We start from the raw sequence: 23,085 nt of genomic DNA, 5'->3' as shown, positions 1-23,085 counted from the left end.
TTAAAACTAAATTTGAATGCTTCATGAGGCTCAACTCTTCCTGAATTAGATAAAAGTAGTTTGACAAATTAATCTGAACTCAAGCTTTCTGGTCTACTAATCTTTGCAAGTTAAAAACATCAAGCCTTGAGACATAACTTCACTCCATACTGTATGTTTAGATAATGATGATAGTTATTCAATAAAACACCTCCCGTCTGAACAAACACCATCTCCCATAAGCCCTATACACTACCATAGATTAAACATGAAGTCACACTCCAAGGCAGAGATATACTGGTGCCACGAATGGCTGACTTAAACTGATCAGCCATAACACCATGACATTATGTGTATTTTGCCATCCAAACAGCCCAGACCCGTCGAGGCATGGACTCCACTAGACCTCTGAAGGTGTGCTGAGGTATCTCGCACCAAGACGTCAGCAGCAAGTCCTGTAAGTTGTGAGGTGGGGCCTCCATGGATCGGACTTGTCCAGCACATCCCACAGATGCTCCATTGGATTGAGATCTGGGGAATTTGGAGGCCAGGTCAACACCTTGAACTCGTCGTGTTCCTCAAACATTCCTGAACCATGTTTGCAGTGTGGCAGGGCGCATTATCCTGCTGAAAGAGGCCACTGCCATTAGGGAATATGTTTCCATGATGTACTTGGTCTGCAACAATGTTCAGGTAGGTGGTATATGTCAAAGTAACATCCACATGAATGGCAGGACCCAAGGTGTTCCAGCAGAACATTGCCCAAAGCATCACACTGCCTCTGACGGCTTGCCTTCTTCCCATAGTGCATCCTGGTGTCATGTCTTCCCCAGGTAAGCAACACACACGCAACTGGCCATCCACATGATGTAAAAGAAAACATGATTCATCAGACCAGGCCACCTTCTTCCATTGCTCTGTAGTGCAGTTCTGATGCTCACATGCCCATTGTAGGCGCTGGACAAGGGTCAGCATGGGCACCCTGATGGGTCTGCAGCTATGAAACAACCTGCGATGCTCTGTGTGTTCTGACACCTTTCTATCAGAACCAGCTTCAACTTTTTCAGCAATTTGAGCATCAATGATCCTTGGCTGCCCATGACCCTGTCGCCGGGTCACTGGTTTTTCCTTCCTTGGACCACTTTCGGTAGTTACAGACCACTGCAGCCCGGGAACACACCAAGAGCTGCAGTTCTGGAGATGCTCTGACCCAGCCGTCTAACTATCACAATTTGGCCCATTTTTCCTGTCTCCAACGCATCAACTTCGAAGACAAATTGTTCACTTACTCTCTTACATATCCAACCCACTTACAAATGCCACTGTAACAAGATAAGCAATGTTATTGACTTTACCTGTCAGTGGTCGTAATGTTATGGCGGATCGGTGAAGAGTCACAGAGTACATCGTCTATCTTGTTATTGTATTAAAGAGCTTACTTTTTTTTTTTACCTTATTTATTATTTCAGACATGTTTGTAACAAGAGTTCACCAGAGAGGACCTAATGAGTTTTTTAAACAGCAGGGATTACAAGTTGAAAACAGCATGTTCAGCACTGTTTGCACACTGCAGTCCATTGATTCACAGCTTCATTTCGCTTTGAGTCTGCTGTTGGTTTTGGCTTTCTAAACTCGAGGTGTAGGGCAGTAACAATTCACTCTGCTCACTGTGGCTCGTCTGATAACATTAACCCTTTCCTTAACACTAGTTCTCCTCAGTTCCTCTCCTTCCACACCATTTCCTCTATTCCATCCCAAAGAGAAATGATATGATGAGCTTCATCTGCTCATTCAATTAACTATACCCTTGGTGTGGCTGTGTGTATTTGCTTCCTCTGCGTCTCAGCAGGCTCCAGGTATCATTGATTACCGCCTCTGTGTGTGGTTGTGTGTGTCTGACTGGTTCATTTAAACAAGTCTGACAGCTCTCTCTGCCATGCCCTGGTTACTGCTATCCACCAAAAACAAAAAACCTTGCTAATAAACCTGATTCTGACTCAAAGGTCAGTAGTTTGTTTAGACATGCTTGTATAAGACTTCAACAGACAGGACTGGATAAGTTGACTTTAGGGCTTAAGAGCGACAGAGGGAATAAAATAATATTGACAATAAAGCCCTGAAACGTATTTTTAATAAGACGAGAGAAAGAGGTGCAGAATAAAAGATCGCCTTAGGCCACAGTTGTTGAAACTGAGACTGACGTTGGAACTTCAGCTCTCGATGTTCTAGCTTCCCTCATGACATAACTCCTCTCTCATTAGTACTAGGTCAGTTCAGGCCAGTTTGTGCCATGAACACATGAGCCTGAGCACAGCAGATGTCTGTTCAATGACACCCACAGGGAGAGCTAGGCTCTCTGGGACACAGGCCAGTGTCACCCACCCACACGCACGCACGCACACACACACACACACACACACACACACACACACCTCACTCAGAATTCAGCATTAGGCACAACATGTACAGAGGCCTAACAGGTTAACCATCCATAACCAGCACATAGACAGGTCAATACGCTGACACCATTCTCTGCCTGTCAACAACTATTGAAAAAAGGTGTGGATTTCTGGGACGGCAAGTGTTCTGGTTTCCGTAAGTATTGACCAATCACGTATCAGCAGGCAGCGGCGTATGCAGGAAAAACAGTCCATGAGGAGAGCAAAAGCAGGCGGAACGTAGTGTGCCGTAATGACATCGCGGTTCCATCAGCGGCTATCTGACGATGATTTACCAGTGTCCGCAGAGGCTATATCTTTGCCAGACTATAGCCGATGGGATCCGAGATTGATCGGGGGCATACCGGGGTCTCCCTAACCTGATGGTGAAGCTGCAGGGTGCACAGTGTTTCACCTTCAGCTGGGTCTGCACCACTGTTGTCTGACTTGTCCGTCTCCATCTTCCTTGTGATTAAGCGGCGGTATGTTTTCCTGCCCATCGTTCACTGCAGGTCTACGGGGCGTGATTTTTTTCCTTTCGTTTTTTTTAAGGCCTAAATTTTTTTTTTTACTCAGTAACGGATGTGATCTAAAATGTAACGAAGTATAATACCTAAAAAAAAGTAAAATTACAGATTTTAAAAACTACACAAAAAAACGACTCAATTACAGAACGCGAGTTAATGTAACGTTACTTTCCACCTCTGCCAGTAGGTAAGGATACGAACTTAGTGGTCGACAAACTCAAGTTTCACCGCTCATGCTGTTGTCTCTCATATCGATGATGTTTAACCGTCTCTTGGACGCGCTGTAGTGAAATAAACAAAACATTCTCCATTGGCTGTGAAAAATATACTTTCCAATGGCGGCCGCCGTTTTCTTACGCTCAGATGGCGTCTGCGCATATATCCTGTTACCGCTCACTAAGTACAAGTAATCACTGGCAAAAGCTATAGACTCGACTTACATTAAGGCTGCTCACAATGCACCCCAAACATATCTGCATCATTTGATTTTTATCAGCAGACTTTCCAATGTGTATCAAACATAAGTTCAACTCAAGAACCAAACATTTTATTGGGGACCCATTCAGTTTCCCAGGGACCCACTCAAATCACCACCCGTGGGCTCAGGGACTCAAAACCTTTCGACATCACTGAGTATGAACTATAAATACTTCCACTGTGCCACTGTGATATAGTTTGATTCTACTCTGACCCAGAAAAGATCACAAACATAGAAAGCACATGCATGTGTCAAAAAAAAGCATGTCTAAGGGAAGCTGAAAGGGACATTATTGGTGCATCTTTCTGCTAAAGATTTCCTGCAGGGCAAAAGAAGCCGATGAAAGCAAAGAGAGAAGAGACGTGACTACGGCTCCACAGGGGGGGATGTGATAATAATAACCAAACTTCTTAAAATATTAATCAAATACGTATGAAAAACAACTAACAACTGATCCTCACAGGCTTTCGGTCGGCGTGTGCGTATGTGTGTGTGTATTTACGTCACTGTGCAGTGTTGATCACAGTCAGCGATTGTTCTTCATTATGTAACTTCCATCTGATGAACTCAATCCATCAGAAACAATAAACTCTGCAGAGACAATGAAGAGACACACAGGCGTGAGGAGCGAGAGGAGGGGTGGGAGATGGATGGCCTGGAAGTTTGAAGCAGAATAAGTGAAACAGATGAGAGAGTTTAGAGGAAGTGAGAGGAAGGCAGAGAGAGGAAAAAGCAGGGGTGCAGGGTATACCGTGTAATATATTTAATGGAAAGCAGCACTTTATATGAGATTCTGTTGGTTTAGTAAATTGCCTGTCAGCGAAAAGTGGCGTGAAACGTTACCGCCACAGGATGCAAATGTGTGACTTCTTTGGTCTTCCAAAAATTGTTTTTTTAACGCTCAGAATGGCCTTCAATGTTTCAACCACCCACATATAAAGCGGAACAAAGGGATCCATTAATATTAACAAACCTAAATCGATCCACGCATGTTGGACTGAAAGCAATTCTACTAAAGCAATAACACACCACTATAAAGCTCTGTGACTATTAGAGTCACACAGTTATTGCTCTGCATCCTGCTCTGGTTTTATTGGTATAAATTACATTATTATCATACAAACAGCTTCTACAGTAGTGTATGGTTGTAGAGTTTAGTGCACAAACTTAGTCCAAATTGCTGCCTCTTTTCCGAGCTAAAAACAAAAGCAGCTTCATAATCCCGAGGCAATTATCACAGCTACTGTCAAATGCAAATGACAGAACTTCCAGTGGTTTAAAACACACAAACAAACTACTTACTGCACACTCTCAGCATCTAATATGCATAAGCCCAGTGTAAAATGTAGCTCTACTGTTCATACTAGCCTGACACAGGCTGATTTAACTGTACAAGCAACAAATAAAAGACAGTTATTTTTTTTAAATGTGGGAAAAAATCTCTGTTATCCGTCCTGCTGTCCCCAAACACACATAGAAACCATCGGCGACATGCAAAACTAAATCAACAGCACAATCCTGACACGTTTATAATATCAGCGTACTGATGAGCTGGAGCAGAGGTTCATTTCACTGAAGCAAAGTAGCCAACTGTCCTCGCAGACTGTATCTGATTCTTCAATTCAGTAGGATTAAATTGGATTTAAATACATGTTTACCACAGCACCACAACAACTGCTGGACCTCATTAAGCCACAAGGAGTCAGGAAAACACATTAACCACCGGTGGATTTGACCGCATGCTGTTCGGTATCACCAACAAGTAATTTGCGATCCCGCTGATTTCATTCATTAGAAGCTACGAAGGAGGACGAAGGGGGAGAATTACAAAGTGATTCATCAGGGGACTAGATTTCCCTCCTTCAACCTTCCTGCTGATTAGTCTCCAAGGGCGAACATCGATTCATTAGTCAAACCGAGATCAGCAAGTGGTGACGGATGACACTTTGCATTGAGCTGTATTGACCCCCAATCTGACCCACACATCACATATTACGAGATTACAACACTGAATGCACGCTTTGTTGCGCAATTTCTTCCAATTCTCTCTGACGTTGCTAAAAATCTTCAGTGATTTTCTTCCATCAAAAGCAAAAGACACATCAATGTTCCAATATTGCACTCTTTCAGCCGTGGCAGATGGCGCTTCACCAATGAGTCTGGTTCTGCTCGAGGTTTCTGCCTGTTAGAAGGAAATTTCCTGTTGCTACTGTTGCCAAGCGTTTGCTCATGCTGAATTAATGTGTCTCTCCAAATAATATAACAAAGAGTACAACCTGTTCTTTTTGTAAAGTGTTCTGAGCAGTGTTGGGGTAACGCATCCCTTAGAGTACACTGATATCGTTTTTGTCGTAACAAGTAACTTGGCGCGTTAGTTCTGCAATTGATCCTTCACTAAGTCCCGCCCCCCTTGGTTACTGTTGGTACACCTGTCAATCTTTCACACCGTCTTGTAAATATAACGGCGTTTTCAACTATAACAGTGAGAGATGGTCCAAGGGAAATAATTGCACATTTCTGGAAAAATAGTTCCCAAATATCAGAGAGAAGTGGACAGATAGGATTACAATATGCATTTGAGAATGTTAAGTGTTGAGAATGTAGAGGACATAAAGCTCACAAGGACGATTCATGTTAAGGACATGCAATGATGGTAGAGTCAACACATCAAAGGTAGATATACAGTAGGCTACACGCCGTCCTGACAATACAACCGACATGTGTAAAGAGTCGCAAAGGGGGTCACATTTTTGGTAACGCAACGTAATGTAACGAGTTACTTTTAAAAGTAGCGTTACCCAACACTAGTCCTGAGGCGTTTGTTAGAGTTTAGTTCTATTTTAATAAAAATTGACTGATTGAAGTTGGTATCTTAGATTTGTTAAGGGAACAGGACAGGAACAGGCTCTGTATTAGATGACTCCTATAAGCTTGACATGTTGACATTGATTTGAATCAGAAGGTGAAGCCAACATTTACAGGTATGATACCTGGAGTACCAGCTGGTTGAAAGTGAGACCCAAAAGGAGCAACTGAGACTCACAAAAAACAGCAAATGTTCCCAAAGCGCTCCAGATTGTCTGATTGATTTTATTTATTCGCCATGTAATTGTTATGCCGCCCGACGCTCCACAGTGTGCTGTTTGCGTAGGAGTAACTGCATTGTGCATAGTGATGTTAGCAGCTCTGCAGCAGGGGAGCCGTCACATTGCAGCTGAAGAGCGTCGCTGCAGCAGAACAGCCGAGGCTAAAAAAAAGATTGAGGAAAATGTGTTGATGCTCTCACATAAAGAGTTTAATTGGCACAAAGCTGCACTTTGCTTCAACAGCACTGAATGTCTCTCCGGAGACACGCACAGATGTCACTTCCTCAGGAGGACAGAGTCACCTCATTATGTCCTGGTGAAACGTTGCAGTGACTCACATGTGTGGAAGGAACCGTGGGGAGTGGGCAGTGGAAGAGCATGGGGGAGCATAAGAAGGAAAGAGCTTTCAGGAAGAATCTAAACATTTTTTCTTCATGTAGAGAATGTTGAAAGAATTATACTTTAATGTGAGCACCAACAGGTTGGTTTATGTCAAAAATATCAAATATGCTTTGGGATAGTTGCTGAAACAACTGATGCTGTTATCCTTATTGGGAGTATGGGGAGCATTATTAAAGCTTATTATGAAAACGCACATAATTAACATAACCTCCTGTGCTTGCTGGAGCTGTTGCATTCGGGGTTTGTGGGAATATTGACGGCGTAAGGGGTGCACTAACTTTTTACTTTACCTCAAAATGAAGCAGATTATACAGTCAGCTTGTTTACAACCTGTATGATTGTTTTAATGCTTGTTTTTTTTTAACCCCTCCGTAATAGACCGGGGAGAATTAAGCAGTATCCACTGATGTCAGTAACTTTCCAAAATCAACAGTTTGCCGAAAGCAAACAGTGTAAAAAACAGCCTTCTGTAAAGAGCTACAGCTGGACTACGTCTGCTGTATGTGGTCCCCGGTTAGGACAATGCAGCTCTGTTTACTTTGTGGTCTTCAGCTCTCTCTGACAATTTACTGAGTAACTGTAGAATTGGCTACAGCGAGCCGAGGCTGTTCTCATTAGGGCTCAGTATCCAGGAGGAGGTGGCCCAGATAAACCTGCTCTGCTCGTCTCTCCCTGCAGAGTTACAGTTACTGTGCTAGATATGCAAAATGCAGCCGGCACACAGCAGAACTACTCTGTTAGGAAGATTTAAAGTCTGTGGGCTGCTCAGAGAGCTGCAGTCCAATCATGCCCCCCAAACTTTGTGTGTGTGTGTGTGTGTGTGTGTGACTGAGCGAGTGTGCATGTGTGTGCGCATGTCAGTGAGTGAAAGTAAGCCAGTGTTTGTAATAATTGGGTTTAGTCAAGAGTTACCACGGTTCTACGAGCATTACGCACTTGAGCGTGATTGATAAAATGGACTTGGCGTTGTTGCCGTAGTAAGCCCATAAGTAGTACCTAACTGTGAAAAGGTACAGAAGTCGGGACTTGGATAGACACACACACACAAACACACACGTTTGCAGAGATGATTGGATTTTTGGCCCACTGAGCGGCACGATTAGTTCATTTGGAGTCCTTCTAATTTCCAGGCTGTAAACTGTACCGTGCAATCTGAAAGCAGCAGAGTCACACATGCAAAGGCAGAACATGCAAACCGAAAGATTCAGTCACAAACATTTCTGTGAGGCCACACTGCCAACCACTGCACCACCATGCCACATCAACTCAACTACAACTTCAAATCACTGTACAGATGATGCTTTTGCAACACTTCTATCACGTCATGAGATTGAGATGTATACATTTCTATATTAGTTATACCGCCTGCATTTGTTTTTTTCCCACTTAATCAGAAGGCTACAATTTCAACATGTAACTGTGAATAACAATGTTTTGTGTTAGATTCTTGTCTGTTGCTTTAACATGGTTGTGACAGGACACAGGTGTTGTGAAGGATAAAGAGTCAATTTTTCAAACTTGCCACTTTGAAAAAGAAAAACTTAATTGCTTTCTCCTGGTGCATTTAAGTGTATATATACTATAAATTGGGTTCAAAACAGACTTAATGGTCACTACCAGGGGAAGTGGAAGTGCTGCCAGACAACTTGCATAACCTAGCAACAGTAAGCGCCGGTGAGAAGCGCTCTGAAACTGATGTTGTGGGCACTGCCAGTGCAAAAAAAACGCTGTTAGTGGACACAGGTACTTATTCTCAAGCTGCGATTTGCCGGAGGGAATGGGGGGGATTTCCCCCCCCCCCTGGTTATTATATCCCTACTTCTGCTCAATTATTTTCAGTAAATGGATCAGGGGTTTCCTCTCGCCCTGCCTGGAGATATGCAGAGGTTTGGGTAAAAGAGGGTCGACACGCTGCAGTTGACCCCGCCACAGGAAAGGAGAAAAAGAAGCCATCAGAAAAGACTGTTTTCTTAGCCTGATAAGTCGGCACACACTTCAGCCTTTTTCATTGTGTGCTGACTGCACGTTGTGCGAGCCTATTTCAGTTTGGTTTAATTCTATTCAATATTAAATAAGTGTTTTGACACTGCTGACCAAGAGGCGCTTTCCATGGTGCTGAAAGGGGGATTCAATTCTTGCAGGTTTGCCCTATTTGTCCGCAACTCTGCATAAGGACAGGCCATGATGGTGAAAATATCTTGTTAGGCTCCCTGATGTCCTAATTTGCACCCTGCTTATTCACTTATTTAGGATATGTGCATTACTGAGTCTTTTAGGATTAATAAAGGATCCTGCAAAAAACATCCTTTGGTACCAAAACTATCCTCCTATAAGTACGTTTGTTTGAGGGGTATTCTCTTTTCTGTAAATCGCTTTTTTAATTCAGGAAAATATGACAAACCTCTCATTGTTCAAGTTTTTCATGTTGTTGTTTAGTCCGATGTCACAGATAAACCATTTAGGTCACATGAAACAAGGGTTAGTATGTGATGTGTGACTGTCAGTTCACGACATGTTTCAAATCTGGATGCTACAGACACATTCACACTCAGTGCTCAGAGAGTATTGACGTTTCATATCTGCTCTGCATAGATAACACACAAGCAGCAGGACTCACCTTGGTCGAGAGACTTGGCAGGAGCCCAGCTTTTGAAGTAGTCATCCTGAGTGGAAACACATCACAAGAAAGTGGGTTATGAAAAAATAACTCCACACTGAGAATCTCATTGAATTATTTTGTAGAGCACAGAGAGAACGGGCCAAACACTAAGCCACACTGCTTATAGCACATGTCCTTATTCTCCTCTATTTTTGTTCTCGCTTTTATACATGCGTTTTTTAAGAATGAATGATTGCAGCAGAAAAGGAAGATGATAGGAAGTGGTGGGAGGATGTTTGGATGTTTAAAAATGAAGCCTGAAGAAGAATCAAGCAATGCTCAAGCAGGCTACAAGCTCGAGTAAAAAGAATAGGACAACAACGTTTCATATCAAAGTTAAGACGAACTTTTTCTCTGAAAAACATTTTACGAAAAATGTTTGGAGAAATTGTCAGAAGTGGCAGAAGTACCTTGAGGAGAGATCGTGTGCTGTCACATTTCAGCTGTTTCCAAATTCAAATTTAAAGAGCACATTATTCTTATTGTTCACACAGAGACAGCTTCGGCAAAGACAATATGACAACAGAAAATAATTGGCTTGTCTCAGCTGAGCTTAACCGAGAAGAGGTTTGGATTTATTAAACCAAATACATCATTCAGAGCGGATTCCCTGCCCAGCTCAAGACGCCTCCCATTCTGTAGAGCAATTAAAATCCCCATTAGATAAAGAGCCACGGCTTAAACATCATGGTTTAGTGTTACATCCATATAACACATTGAAATATTGGTTAACAGCTGTTGAAATTATACGACCACCGCGTAGGTGTAGTTGTGTTTGCAGTGTGCAGCACACACTGAATAAGAATAGCAGCAGAACAGGCAGGAGTGAATTTCAATTGACCACCTTGTATGTGAACAGGTTGATGCTCAGGATGATCAGATGATCTGCCCGAACCTTCAATGGGAGCCGCGGATTGGCCCGTTTGTGTCAGCTGACTCAAATGAGACTGTAGTCCGAACTGTTTTCTTTAAACATGAGCTACACCGGCACAACACGCACACACGCACACAGACACACAAGAACACACACAGTGGTGGTGTCTGCATTTAAAGCAGTGCCCGCAGTGAACCATATGTGTGTCAGCGGGGAGTGAGCCTGTGTCAGTGACACTATGTGAACTAGGCAGGGAAATCCTGCTGGGTCCGAAAGCAAGATCTCTGCCTCCTCTATTATTAAATAAGAGAGAGGGGAAAGAGGGAGAGAGAGAAAGACAGAAAGAAAGAGAGAGAGAGAGGGGGGAGTTCTAAATTGAGCAGTCGTAGGAAGGGGTCCAGAAAATGGACAGTTGACCTACTCATTCAGTCCTTGTTCTATAAATGACGACTGCCAACTAAAAAGTTTGAAATGAGGAGATGAAACCTAATTAGCGTCTCCCTGAGGTCCACACTTCTATTTTTTCTCTTATTTTATGTCCATCTCTCGCTCTGTGCCTATTATACAATTATCCTTTATGGCTGTAAAAGTGTAAAGTAGGAACTGACTGTGGCAAAAGTAAGTTCTAACTGAGGCTTCACCATCGGAAATGTGAGACCATTAAAATATATTCTGTGCTTATATAGTGACAGTGACTTCCTGTTCTTTAAACACCCCCTTCTCTCCCTCTTCTGTCATTGTAACTATGATAGTTTAAACATGTTAAAAATGTAACAAATCCAATAAAGTGTACTGTACATGCAGCCCTAACAGGTCATTAAATATTAAAGATCAGAAGATGTGTTTTGGTCCTTAATATTCACACTGAAGTGATGCACCTAAAAGGTTGTTTTTATGAAGTTTCAACATTATGACTTCTTTAGGTTAGTTTTAAGCATGTGACCAGAAGGTACATACAATATATAGACAATTCAAAGTTCTTTACAGGGACAGAAATATGGTTAAAACAGGACCTTAAACTACATCAAAAAACAAAAGTAAAACAAAAACAAACAACAAAAAACAAAAACAAATATAAAATGAATAAGAAGAAGGCCATAACCGATGCAGATATAACATCCAAATGTCTTAAATAAGTAAATAAGTAAATAAATAAATAAATAGTCTCTTCAGGAGCATCAATCCAGTATTCAGACTTTTCCTCTTAAAGGGATACTTCAGATTTTTTTGAAGTGGGGTTGTATGACATCCTCACTGTGACCTGTTAGGAGAAGCCGGCTGGAGTTCCTACATGGAAGCTAAGCAAAGCACCAGTGCAGATGGGTTTAGGAGTACCACGTACTTTAGCCACTTAAAACAGTCACACCTATAAATACATATACTACAGTCCTACATATAAACAAACGGTTTGAAGCGGTTCCTGTACTTTAGTAAAAATAAAAAAGTTCTATAGATATGAGCCTGTCACTTCCAACTCATCGTGTCATTCCATCACTTGAACTGGATCTATTTGTTGTGTGATAAATTAAGCTTCGACAGGTCTCAGGGTAAAACTACGTGTTGAGACAGTGTTCATCTTCTAAACGCTGACCTAAACGGCTGTTGTGATACCGTGCGCCGCATGCGTGGGTATACAGGGCCTTTGTGCGGAGTAAGACATAGTGCAGAGGGAAATGGCCGTCTGACGTCAATGTGAAGCGAAAAATACAGCGTACTTAAACTGAAATGTTTTGTATGTAGGACTCTTTTTAGTGACTAAAGTATGTGGTACTGCTGACCCCGTCTGTAGCGGTGCTAACAGGGGCCGTGCTGACTGTACGTAGTACACTTACTATTCATAGGTACATCATACCCCACTTCAAAAAATCTGACCTTTCCCTTTAAGATTGTTTTCACTCTTTATGCTGCGCTACATACCACATATCAGAAACATAGTGTAGACAACTAACTTAAATTCACTATTTGACTAAAAATTTCTCTTTGTCTTTAGCTTTTTGTGGTTGGGACGAGGCACCTAGTTCTAAATGCTTCAGCAATATTACATAGCTGCTCTGCTCAAAGGAAATTAATAAAGGCCTGATAGTAGAAGATGTTTCACCTCCTCAAAGCTCTTGTGGCTTAATGTGGGCAATTAAAGAGTTGGAAATCTTGTACAAAGTCTTAAGAAAGGAGAAATAATGATGATGTAATATGCAGGTGTCTACATACTTTTGGCCATGTTATGAAAAGCTTCCCTGAATCCTGTTGCATCAGTATGACAGAGAGAAAATGTGGTGGAAATTTTAACATTTGCTTGAGGGTATGAAACCTATCAAATAACTACAGCAACATTTGAATAAGGAATATGATACCAAATTATAGAAACCAAACATGCTGCATTTAAATCAGCAGCAGCTCTGATACAATGCCTTAAAGCAAGCGATCTACAATGTCTGAATGCGTGCACGATGGTACTGCAGTAGCCTATGTCTTAATATTTATAATATAAATATTATGAAATTAGAAACACAATGGATTTACTTACCTCCGCTTCCTTTAAATGATTGCAGAGCAGAGAGGCAGAGGGGAGAGAGGAGAGAGAGAAAGAAAGGTCAGTGATAACGGCACACAGCATGCTATGTCTGTCAGATCTATTACAACCCCGTGTTACTCGTTCTGAATACTGAGCTCAACTCCAGATACACCTTTAATAGCAATCTGATTCTGAGCGTGCTGGAATACCAAAGGACTCACACAAACACACACTCGCACATGCAGCCCTTATAAGAAAGCCTTATTTGATGAGGCATGTAATTTGAAACACATCTAGGACAAATTGTATGGGCTTAGAGAGGAGGCACGGGGTAAAGGGAAAAGAGAGAATGGGGAGAGAAAGAGGGTGAGGCAGGAAGGTTGTGCTAAAGTAAAGGCAAGGTATGAATTAATTGCCTTTTAATGTGGTTTAAAGGAGAGGAGAGGAGGTTTTCCTTATCTGAACGAGGGTCAAGGATTGAAGGTGTTCCGCCCTTGGAAAGCTAACGCATGCTAACTACATTTTTCAAATGTCAGAGAGGCTACTACAGCTGGTGCTGCTTTTGTAGCATCTGTTTTATGTAATATGACTAAGACATGTATTATTTGTGTGAAAACAAAACAGCATGTGGAATGGTTAAAGAAATGGTGGTCAAAGAATGACGGACTGTACAGGAGAGATACGACAAGGAAGCTAGCTGGGGTGATAGCAGCTAGCCAGGGTAGGGCCAAAGCTTAATTTAGCTAATCACTCAAGATACTGGATAAGTTCAAACGATTTAGATGTAGGCTTTTGATAAGTAATTTATTGATGATATTCTAGAAAATAAAATAAGTGGAGTAATAAATGGAGTAAAAAATCTCAAGTGAACTCTAACTGAAGCTAACTAGCTTAAGTGCAACCTTAGCTTTTGACTGTGACAGAGTTCATGCAACATGTTGCGTTAGCTGCTCTTGCTCAGTCTAGATTCATTTATTTGAATCAAAGCCTATGAGACAGTTTAATGGACGAGATTAGGTGTATTATTTTTCTTTACCCAGTCTAACGACTTCTGTATTTACTGTAGAGCCATGGCGTACAGCCTGTAAAGCCTTCGGAGCCTTCTTAGGCTTTGTACATGATACACTTTAGTTGACGTGATACTAAAAATATATAAATACAAGATATATCTATCTAAACCCACAGTGTTGTAGCCTTTCTACATATTTTTTCAACACCCACAGTAACTTTCAGTAACACCTGATGCATTCCAGCTGATCTGAGTCTAACAGTAAATAGATGTGTGTGTGTGTGTGTGTGTGTGTGTGTAAACCAGCTCCTGTGAAATAAACTTGTTTTCTTGTTGATTTCTGCACCATCTGGACAATGTGCGACATGTTGGTGTTTTCAGCTGAGCTCATTTTGACCTGCAGCTACAAACATGTTGTGTGTACAAGAGGAAGTGTTTCATCTGTTATCATCAGATAACAGCTTTTTCCATCATTTTCTCAGTCCAGCAGAGCACTGCAGCTGAGGTGCTGCTGCCTCCGATTTACTCTCACTGCTTTTTACCAGCTGGTTTTACTGTACGATCACACCGGTTGCTACTAGACCTCTTATTATTCAATCTAAGTCTCAGGGATGACCTTTCCTTGCCTGGGACCTCCATTAATATTTTAGTGCGCTCATCTCAAAAGCATTAACTTGCTGTTTAGCTCCCTGCGACACTGCCCCAATGTCATTCAAACCTTTTAAAGTGATTACAAGGAGATAAAACTCTGCCGTTATAATCATAGCGTCTTTGGTGGAGGTAGTGCAGGAATTTTTTAGTAGGCAGGAGACTTTCACGGTGAGGGAGGTCTTTCAGCCGTGTCCATTTAAAGTTACAAAACACTCTGGTAGGCAACCCGATATTTTCAAACATTTAATTAAGTTGTTTTAAGGGTTTAATTAGAATCTGTTTAAAATGTAGCACAACATCTGCCTGTGAAAATGTGATTCCTTTATTATAAAACTACATGTTGCAGTTTATTCAGCAGCGCCTCCATTTTAATTATGGTTAATTGACTGCATGTTTGTGCTCAAACACCTCCATGTCGCAGTGATTAGTTCCATTACGTGTTGCTGTTTAGCAGCTGAATGATTAAGTGAAACAAGGCTGCAGCGTTCAGACAGTCTCCACAGGGGAAGGAAAGGGGCAGATGGATAAGAGGAAAAGAGTGAAAACAACTTTGTGAAAACTACAAATCAGCATATCCAGCTGAGTGGTGCTCTATGTGAACCCCTGTTTCTGGTGTCAAGGTCGCACTTTCAGTCGGAAATCTGAGGTTTCTTTTGTTTGGAACAAGTTTGAGAGAAAACTTCTTTGTGATATAACACAAGAATGGGTAGTTTTATAAGTGTATGACTAAAGCTCTCAATTATGTGTAAGCACATGAAAACATCAAACCTGGATAAGAAAGTTAATAATTTCTTTAATGAAAAATGTTCGTCAACAAGCTTTTTTCCATGACAAAGAAGAGATGTTGACGAGCTACAAATAAATCATTCATAATAAAAACTGTGACGACATGAATGTTTTGTTTTGTTACTGGTGGGCTGTGGCACATTCAAAATCCATAATCTTTCCACCACTGTGCGTCTGGTCTGTCAAAATACAAGCCATGATTCCTGTGACTGGTTGAAGCGGTTGAGGGGCGTGTACATCTCCCTGAATCCGACCCAGCCATACAGGTAATGATGTCCCAAAGCGGCAGCTTGACAACAACACACACAAAACAAACAGGTATCACGAAGGTGGTTACTTTCTCTGTAAACCCAGGCTTTCTGCTTCAGGCTCTGTGCATGCTCACAGAAAAAGACACCAACACCATCTGACACCAGTGTGCGCCGATAGTTAGAGTTGGTTGGACGGAGTTGTTTGAGTTTGACATGTCCAGTTGGGTTTGGTGGAGTCATGGAAAGTTGGACCAATGTGCGCCTTTTCCCAACAAACCTTAACATTCTGAGAGTGCGTTCTCTTGACAACTAGCCTATACTTGCGTGCGGAAAATCAGTACGCACGACCATGTAAAATAAAGCAAAAACTTCTGTAATAGTAGGCAACAAAAGCCTGTCCTGTCAGCTGACGTCTGGGCAGTGTGGAGCTAGCAGTTGGTTTCCGGAACATTCTAAAGACTGAAACCAGCAACTGCCGACTTTAGAATGTTGAGGTGAGCTGGGCGCTGACTGGACAGTGTTCAGCCACCTTTACATGCGTAATGTTATGGTTCAAAAAGGGTCCACTTACACATATAACCTCAGCCGGGGTTTACCAATGGAGGACATTATCAGGAAATAATTAAAGAGTAACTGCACACTTAAACTTTGAGCTGTAATCTAAAGTATATTGCCGTAGTGTGATGAAACACATCAATGCTGGTGTTAATACGGACAATTCTTACCACATTTATACAAATCGGCATTTCATGGGTTGGAAACGGCTCAACACGCCACCAACTGTTTTAAATCAGCCCTGGACCTTTCCAGCCGATGGTGACGTAGAGGCGACCGTTTGGGACAGAATGACATCATGAAATTTACCACTCAGAGACTGCGCCCATTCTCCATTTAGAATCAGAAATAACTGGCTGCACACGCAGCCGGCACATGGGCACTTGCGTTGCCTCGGCTCCGAAAGCTCCGGCTTCAGGCATTAGTGGGGCTGGAGCCAACAGCTCGAACTGACAGGGCTCAGGAGCACCACTGAGAAAACGCTTTGACTGAAATAATGACTAAAAGACTTTTTTTGGACTAAATCTGGGCAAAAAAATGTTGAGTTGTCGTCAACTTAAACTAGACTAAAATTATGAAGTGTAAAAATGAACTAATAAGCATTTCTATCTTAAGACTAAGACTGAATATAAAATAGTTGCCAAATGTAACACTGAAAGTTAGAAGAATTGTATGTCAACACTTGATTCGCAGATCAAATATTGATCTTATTGAAAAGGTTGGCTATGATTGTGGCCGAGGTGAGGTGTACAGGTAACCAGACGACAAGAGAGAGAAGAGGCATCTGATCTGTATTCTGTATTGATACCCTGAGTATTACAACTGGTAGAGGAGTTGGCTTGATGCATCCCTGGAGGTAATGCAGATAATACAGTTGTCACTCCCATGCACCGTTACTGATGACCAGTTGAAAAAGTTAAATCCACCAAAAGAAGTGCAGAAGAATCAAGGCAGCCAGACACCAAACTGTGTCCATCTCCATCTCTTACTTAGTCTGCACAGAAATGACACATTTGCTGGATATGAAACAGTAAAAGCCAAATAACAGTGCTTCCGTTTTACTCGTTAGGACAGCCTCAGTTTCTGCGATGACCTCTCCGGTCTGTCGGTCTCCCGGGTCTCCAGCAGGTCAGCTCATCTTTTCTCCCCCTCCAGTTTAAAGTGAAGGGCTCCAGATCTCATCTGATAGCTGATCCCTGAGGAAGTGTGTGACAGGAAAACCTATAGAAGGATTGGAATTGATTCAGAGAGGAACCAGAGTGAGACGGCTACAGCGCCGATTAGCTCCTCTCAGCAGAAGTTACCTCTGGATGTGTGTGTGTGTGTGTGTGTGTGTGTGTGTGTGTGTGTGCACACGCTGCTACTCGCAACTTGGTATGCACAAATAGGCCTGCTTGCATTAGCGTTAAAATAGGCAGAGCAGAGCCCGGAGTGCTGACTGAGGATGTCATAATCAGGGGATGAGGATGCAAATCTGGCTTCTCTGTGGAAACTAAACAGCATTAAAAATTTACTCTGTACTTTCTGCATTATATTCATCAGTCTGGAAACTTGCCCAATTCATCCCTCCCTCCCTCTTCTTTTCCCCACAGTCTCTAATTCATCCCCCTCTCCTCCTCCTCCTCCTCCTCCTCCTCTCTGCTCTCCTCCTTAGGCTGCAGCCTACTTATAGACAAGCACTGGTCTGGGATGTGATCAGCATCATCCTATGAAGCTGATATACGAGCTTTAGATAACAGAGCAAAGAAGAGAGTGGATTTTAGAGACAGACTGCATCAGATGACTCGACTGTAGAGGGAGGATTGCTGAGTAGGAGCAGTTTTTTTTTACTTTAGATCAACACTTAAGTGGACAAGCAATCACAACAAACCCCGGACAGACTTGACTTATAGAGTTATTAGCATTTTATATAGAAATATTATGTCGACAAATTACTCGGATCAGTAGTTGGCTAATGAGTTTGGGGGCATTTCACGCTTTTAACGTCATGACAGCAACTCAAGCGCACATTACTGTGAGGTCATGTGGGTTAGCTTTAACCGCCTGAGTATAAACTGGTCTGTCAGTGGTGCTATTAATGCAGCTGCAGAGACAAACCGAGCACATTTACATAGACAGTGAGAGCAGGGTTTATCACGGTCAGACGGCATATTCACAAACAGATGGTATGTGTGAGTGTGGAAGTCAGTAAGGCTAAAAACTCTGGATTATAACACGTTTTGGAACAAAAATAACGTGTTGTTTTTGTGCAGAGTCTGGATGTGAAACTTAAGGCTGCACAATGATGGCCAAAATGATAATTAATTATCCCGATTATTTATTATAGGACATTTTTTTTACATTTTTTTTTGTACTTTAACATTTAAATTTATGGAGCAGTGTTTTCAGTTCCATTTTGTGCTACATTCTGGCTCATGTACAAATGTTGCATCAAACTAAGGCTGAAGTGGCTTCTTTACCTGAATCTGGTGCATCTTGTAGAGGCAAGATGCAAATGCATTGCTAATTTCAGTTTTTCTTTGGGAGCTGGGTGGACAGAGTGACACTGTCATGGATGTCTGACTTGATACTGGACAAGCAACGTTATTCCACTTGGCCTTCATACACTCATCAGGCTGCTCTTTGTTTTCAGCTGGTTGAACAAGTTAGTTGTGTTGTGGCGCACACACAGATTTCATGCACTCTTTCCATATTATTTTTTCTTGCCCTAAACCTAAAATACCTCCAAACGACCAATGACGAGCCGTTTTGGGGGACCGGTGTTTCAGTTTAACGAGTGACTCGCTCTCTTCCTGTTTTAGCCTAACAACAAGCAGCGTTCAAAACGCGACTGAGCATCAGTAGCGCGTTTGCACAAACAGCATGTCAAAGGCAGAACACATTTGAGCTTGTACTGGAAAAAACAACAAAGAGGCATTCACGAGGACAGTTACGTTTCCTCTTCCCGTTTCCAACAGCTGCTGTAACGACGACAACCACAGACGCATTTAGCTGAAAGTCACCAGTTAACACGGCAACACGTTATACCAAAACACCGGTCTCTGTTGTTTACTCTTCCACTCTAAACTGCCGCTATAATGCAGAGAATTGATTTTTCTGCTTTATAAGCTCCATTTAAACAGCATTAGATGGCTCTGTTCTCTACCTTTACTATAACATGTTCTACCCGACATCCCGTCTTATTTCTCACTTCTTTGCAAGTGAGATTCACCGCCTTCAACTCTTATCTATAGCTGAGATATGAAGTAGGCAGGAGCATGCATGATAATGGAGATATACAGTGAAGCGCAGGGCGAGAGAGGCAGAGGATTTTACAACCTGACATGAAGACAAAGAGAGATGTTGGACGGAAAAAAGGAGGAAAGATGGCAAAGATACACGAACAGAGAGAGGGGAGAAGAGGAGAGGAGGGGATGCAGAGGGAGGAGAGAGGAAGAACAGAGATGGGAGTCTCTCCAGTATTCATGTCTACAGCCTCAGATGGATAGGCAGCGTCTCATTAATATGAACGTACAGGTAACACTGAATATTACATGTGGCACTGAGCACGTGAAGCAGCATGCTACCACACACACACACACAAACGTGTAAAGTTTGCACCTTCAGTTCGAGCTACACAAATTAATAGTTCATTGGAGTTCAGTAGCTTTATCGCCTGCTCTTTCTTTCACACGCAGAATTAAACTAATGCGATGTTATCGTTTTATAACACTGTATTCCTTCCACCAAGTAAGAATCTGACTTATCAATGACAACATTTGTATTCGCAGCCAATCCAGCATCTCTAAACTGAGATAAACGACTTCTTTTCCTTCTGCTCACCCCCCCCTCCTCTCGGCTTTCTATTTTTACAGTCTCCCTCATTCATCAACTCTCTTCCCCTCTCCTCGACTCCTTTTTTTTCCACCGCTGAAAACATCCCTCAAATGAACAATCTGGCTCAAAGCCAACCATCAAAAATGTGCTTCCTCTTCATTCTGTCCTTTCTCTTCACGTTAATGAGGGAAAAACCTTCACTGAGCAGGCTGTTATTCTGAATATCTTCACACTCTTTACATTTCTTTCTTCTTTCCAATAAACCTCTCCGAGCTGGCTTCCTTTGCTTTGTCTCCCGTTCCTCTCGGTGTCAGGATATCGAACGAGAAAATCAATCGATTAGAGAGTGGAGGAAAAAGGAGAGATGCTTAGAGAGGGAGAAGTTGGAAGAAAGAAAGGGGAATAAAAGGAGGGGCTGATGATGGACAGAAAACGGGGTTTCGAGCAGTTAATAAAAGCAACAGAGAAACACAGGTAGACAAAGTGACAGAAACAAATGGTGCAGAAAGACGCACAGTCGGTGTAGATGAGTGACACTTTGGCTGCCACGGCGTCCGCAGCTGTATTTCCATCCGAACGTCGAGTGAGTTTTAGCCAAACGTTTGAAAGGAGGCATAAAGAGGTAGACGAATAAAGGGAATAAAATGCATGAGGAGAGTTTCCATTAGTAAGTGAAGGAAGGCACTCTTAAAGGTGTATTGAATAGTGCTGTGTGAGCCACAAAATGTGACTCACTGGAATTTGACAACAGAATCTTTTCCAGCTAAAGTAAGTGTAAGCTTTTTTTTTTTTAATCTCAAATAAGTGATTTATAGTCTTTTATATCAATAGTCACATTTTATATACAGTGTGCACAGAAGCCAACTTATAAAAGACATGGTTACATGATTATAAAAAAGACTCCCATCTTTTTCTATGTTGGACTAAACCAAATAGGAGGCTGAGTATACACAACTAGTTTTTACCTGTGTTAAACAGCCACACTACAAACTGAAAGAGTAACAATACACATGGCAATAAAGTCGCCTCTGGAGGGCATTCATCGTGTGTTTAAAGAGATTAAATGGGATAAAGAAGAAGCAGAATGGGGCTAGTGGCTCAGTGGTAGATTGGGCTTTAAATTGGAAGGTTAGCGGTTCGATCCCAGACTCCTGCAGTATGCATGTCCAAGTGTCCTTGGGTAAGACACTGAACCCAAAAGGTATAGCCATCAATACCTAAAAAGGAAAGCGACCATCAGCGGGGAAAATCAAGCGTTACACCCGGAGCCAACCGTGGACGTCACACACGCGACACTCCCGCAATTACCATTTATCGCCATATTTCTGCCAAAGAGAACGAAACTGAGATCTTCAAGATTATAACTTGAAAGATTGTTTAATTGGCTTTTGACTTTATTTTGACAGGACAACTGAAGAGAGACAGAAAATGTGGGGAGCAGAGAGTAGGGGACACGCACCAACGTTGCAGACCTACGTTGCTGTGGACTGTGGCCTCTGAACATGGTGCGCCTGCTCTACCAACTGACCCCTAACCCCGTGTAAAAGCACTTTGAGTGGTGTGAAGACTAAAACAACGCTACATAAGTACAGTCCATTTGACATTTACTTGGGTCTTTAACCCTCCCTGTTTAACCCTGTAAGAATCAAATTGTCATTTGAAATCAAAACGTTTTTAAGCTGTGTAGAAGGAATTATTTCATCGCTCTGATACAACTAATCAAATTACTTCATGTTTTTGTTTTTTATTTGTCTGATTTTTATTAGATTTTTTAATTAGCTTTTCTGTTATGATCGTTTAGTCTTCAATATGTCAGATTGATGTAAAAAAAAAAATAAATGGCACAATTTCCCAGGCATTGATGTCTGCAAATTGCTTGTTCAAAACCCAAAACATATTGAATTTCTGTCATCAAAAATATTAGAAGAAAAAGCACCATATTCTCATATTTCAGAAACTGGGGCGATGATAGCGATTCATTTTTATCAATTATCTCCTTTCTATTTCAGCACTAGCTAAAAAAAGAGTGATAAGGAATCTGGATGTTTGTGCGCTTTCACCGAGTCCGTTAATGGCTGAACAACTGACTGACAGACTGTCCGGAACAGTGGCCCAGTCAGTAAGTGACAGGATAAAAGGAACGGAAGAAGAAGAACATCTGAGCCACATTTTGGAGTTAAACACAGTGACAGAGAGAGAACAGAGCAGAGTGAGATGAAAGTGGCGGCAGAAAGAAACTGACAGGGAAGAAATAGAAAGTCTGAAACAGTTTGCTTGTTATTCACACATTTTCTCACACACCTCGCTACATCTCATGTTTGTTACTGACAGATCTGCTCCTCCTCAACATGTACGCCTCACAGCGGCTCATAGGCATGTCGAGGTCAACCTATAGTTCTAAGGCTGGAGGAAAAGACAGGCTGCTGGACACTGGGATAAATAATAGATAAGAAAGCATGTCACTAGATTAGCTTGACACGGCTACAGGTCTGCTGCCTGCTGCCTCCGGCTGTTTGACTGGGTCAAGACACACGGTGCAAAGAAAAATAATAGGACGTGCTGTTCCTTGTCTTTCTGTCTACTTGACTGCTGCTCTGTCAAACTAGTGTACTGCCAGTACTGGTGCTTGATTTTCTTATCCGTGCGGTTGGCTCCAGCAGCCAGTGTGCAGCCATGAGCTCCATGATGATGATGATGAATAGAGCGCCGCTGCTGCTGCTGGCTTCTAACAGCCTCAGCTCTCACACGGTGCCTTCCTGTGGCTGCCATGCTTCTACAACCTGTGTCGGGTGTGAAAAACAAACCTGGAAAATACTCAACAGCTTGTTCTGAACATTTCACTTTCCTTCATATTGTCTCTTTTCAAGCTGACAGATGATGCCACGTTGTCACTGTTGAGCAGCATCTTTATAGAGACAATTATGCACTGTTAACAGCCCACCTGCTGCGCTCTGCTTGTGTAGTCTACACCACTTCTACAATCTGAATAATCTATGTGAAAGTGGTGCAGAAAAGGACGTCAAACAGAAACACAGAGGAAGAAAACAGTGTCGAGCATTTCT

At 42.1% G+C, this 23,085-nt stretch overlaps 1 protein-coding gene across 1 annotated transcript in view; it reads right to left on the bottom strand.

The window, feature by feature from the left end:
- spock1 (SPARC (osteonectin), cwcv and kazal like domains proteoglycan 1) overlaps window positions 1-22,792 on the bottom strand; it is a 69,518-nt gene extending 46,726 nt beyond the window's left edge. Inside the window, exons 1-2 of the mRNA XM_069669345.1 lie at window positions 22,580-22,792; window positions 9,528-9,573 (exon numbers count right to left, since the gene is read on the bottom strand). Coding sequence (XP_069525446.1) covers window positions 9,528-9,573; window positions 22,580-22,792 — 259 coding nt within the window. The remainder of the gene's footprint in view (window positions 1-9,527; window positions 9,574-22,579) is intronic.
- Window positions 22,793-23,085: the final 293 nt, after the last annotated feature.

The sequence above is a fragment of the Semicossyphus pulcher genome, unplaced genomic scaffold, assembly GCF_022749685.1.
Source record: "Semicossyphus pulcher isolate SPU_LCO1_2020_fin unplaced genomic scaffold, fSemPul1.0.p SCAF_2, whole genome shotgun sequence".
NCBI lineage: Eukaryota > Metazoa > Chordata > Actinopteri > Labriformes > Labridae > Semicossyphus > Semicossyphus pulcher.
This window is presented reverse-complemented; position numbering and strand designations above follow the sequence as displayed.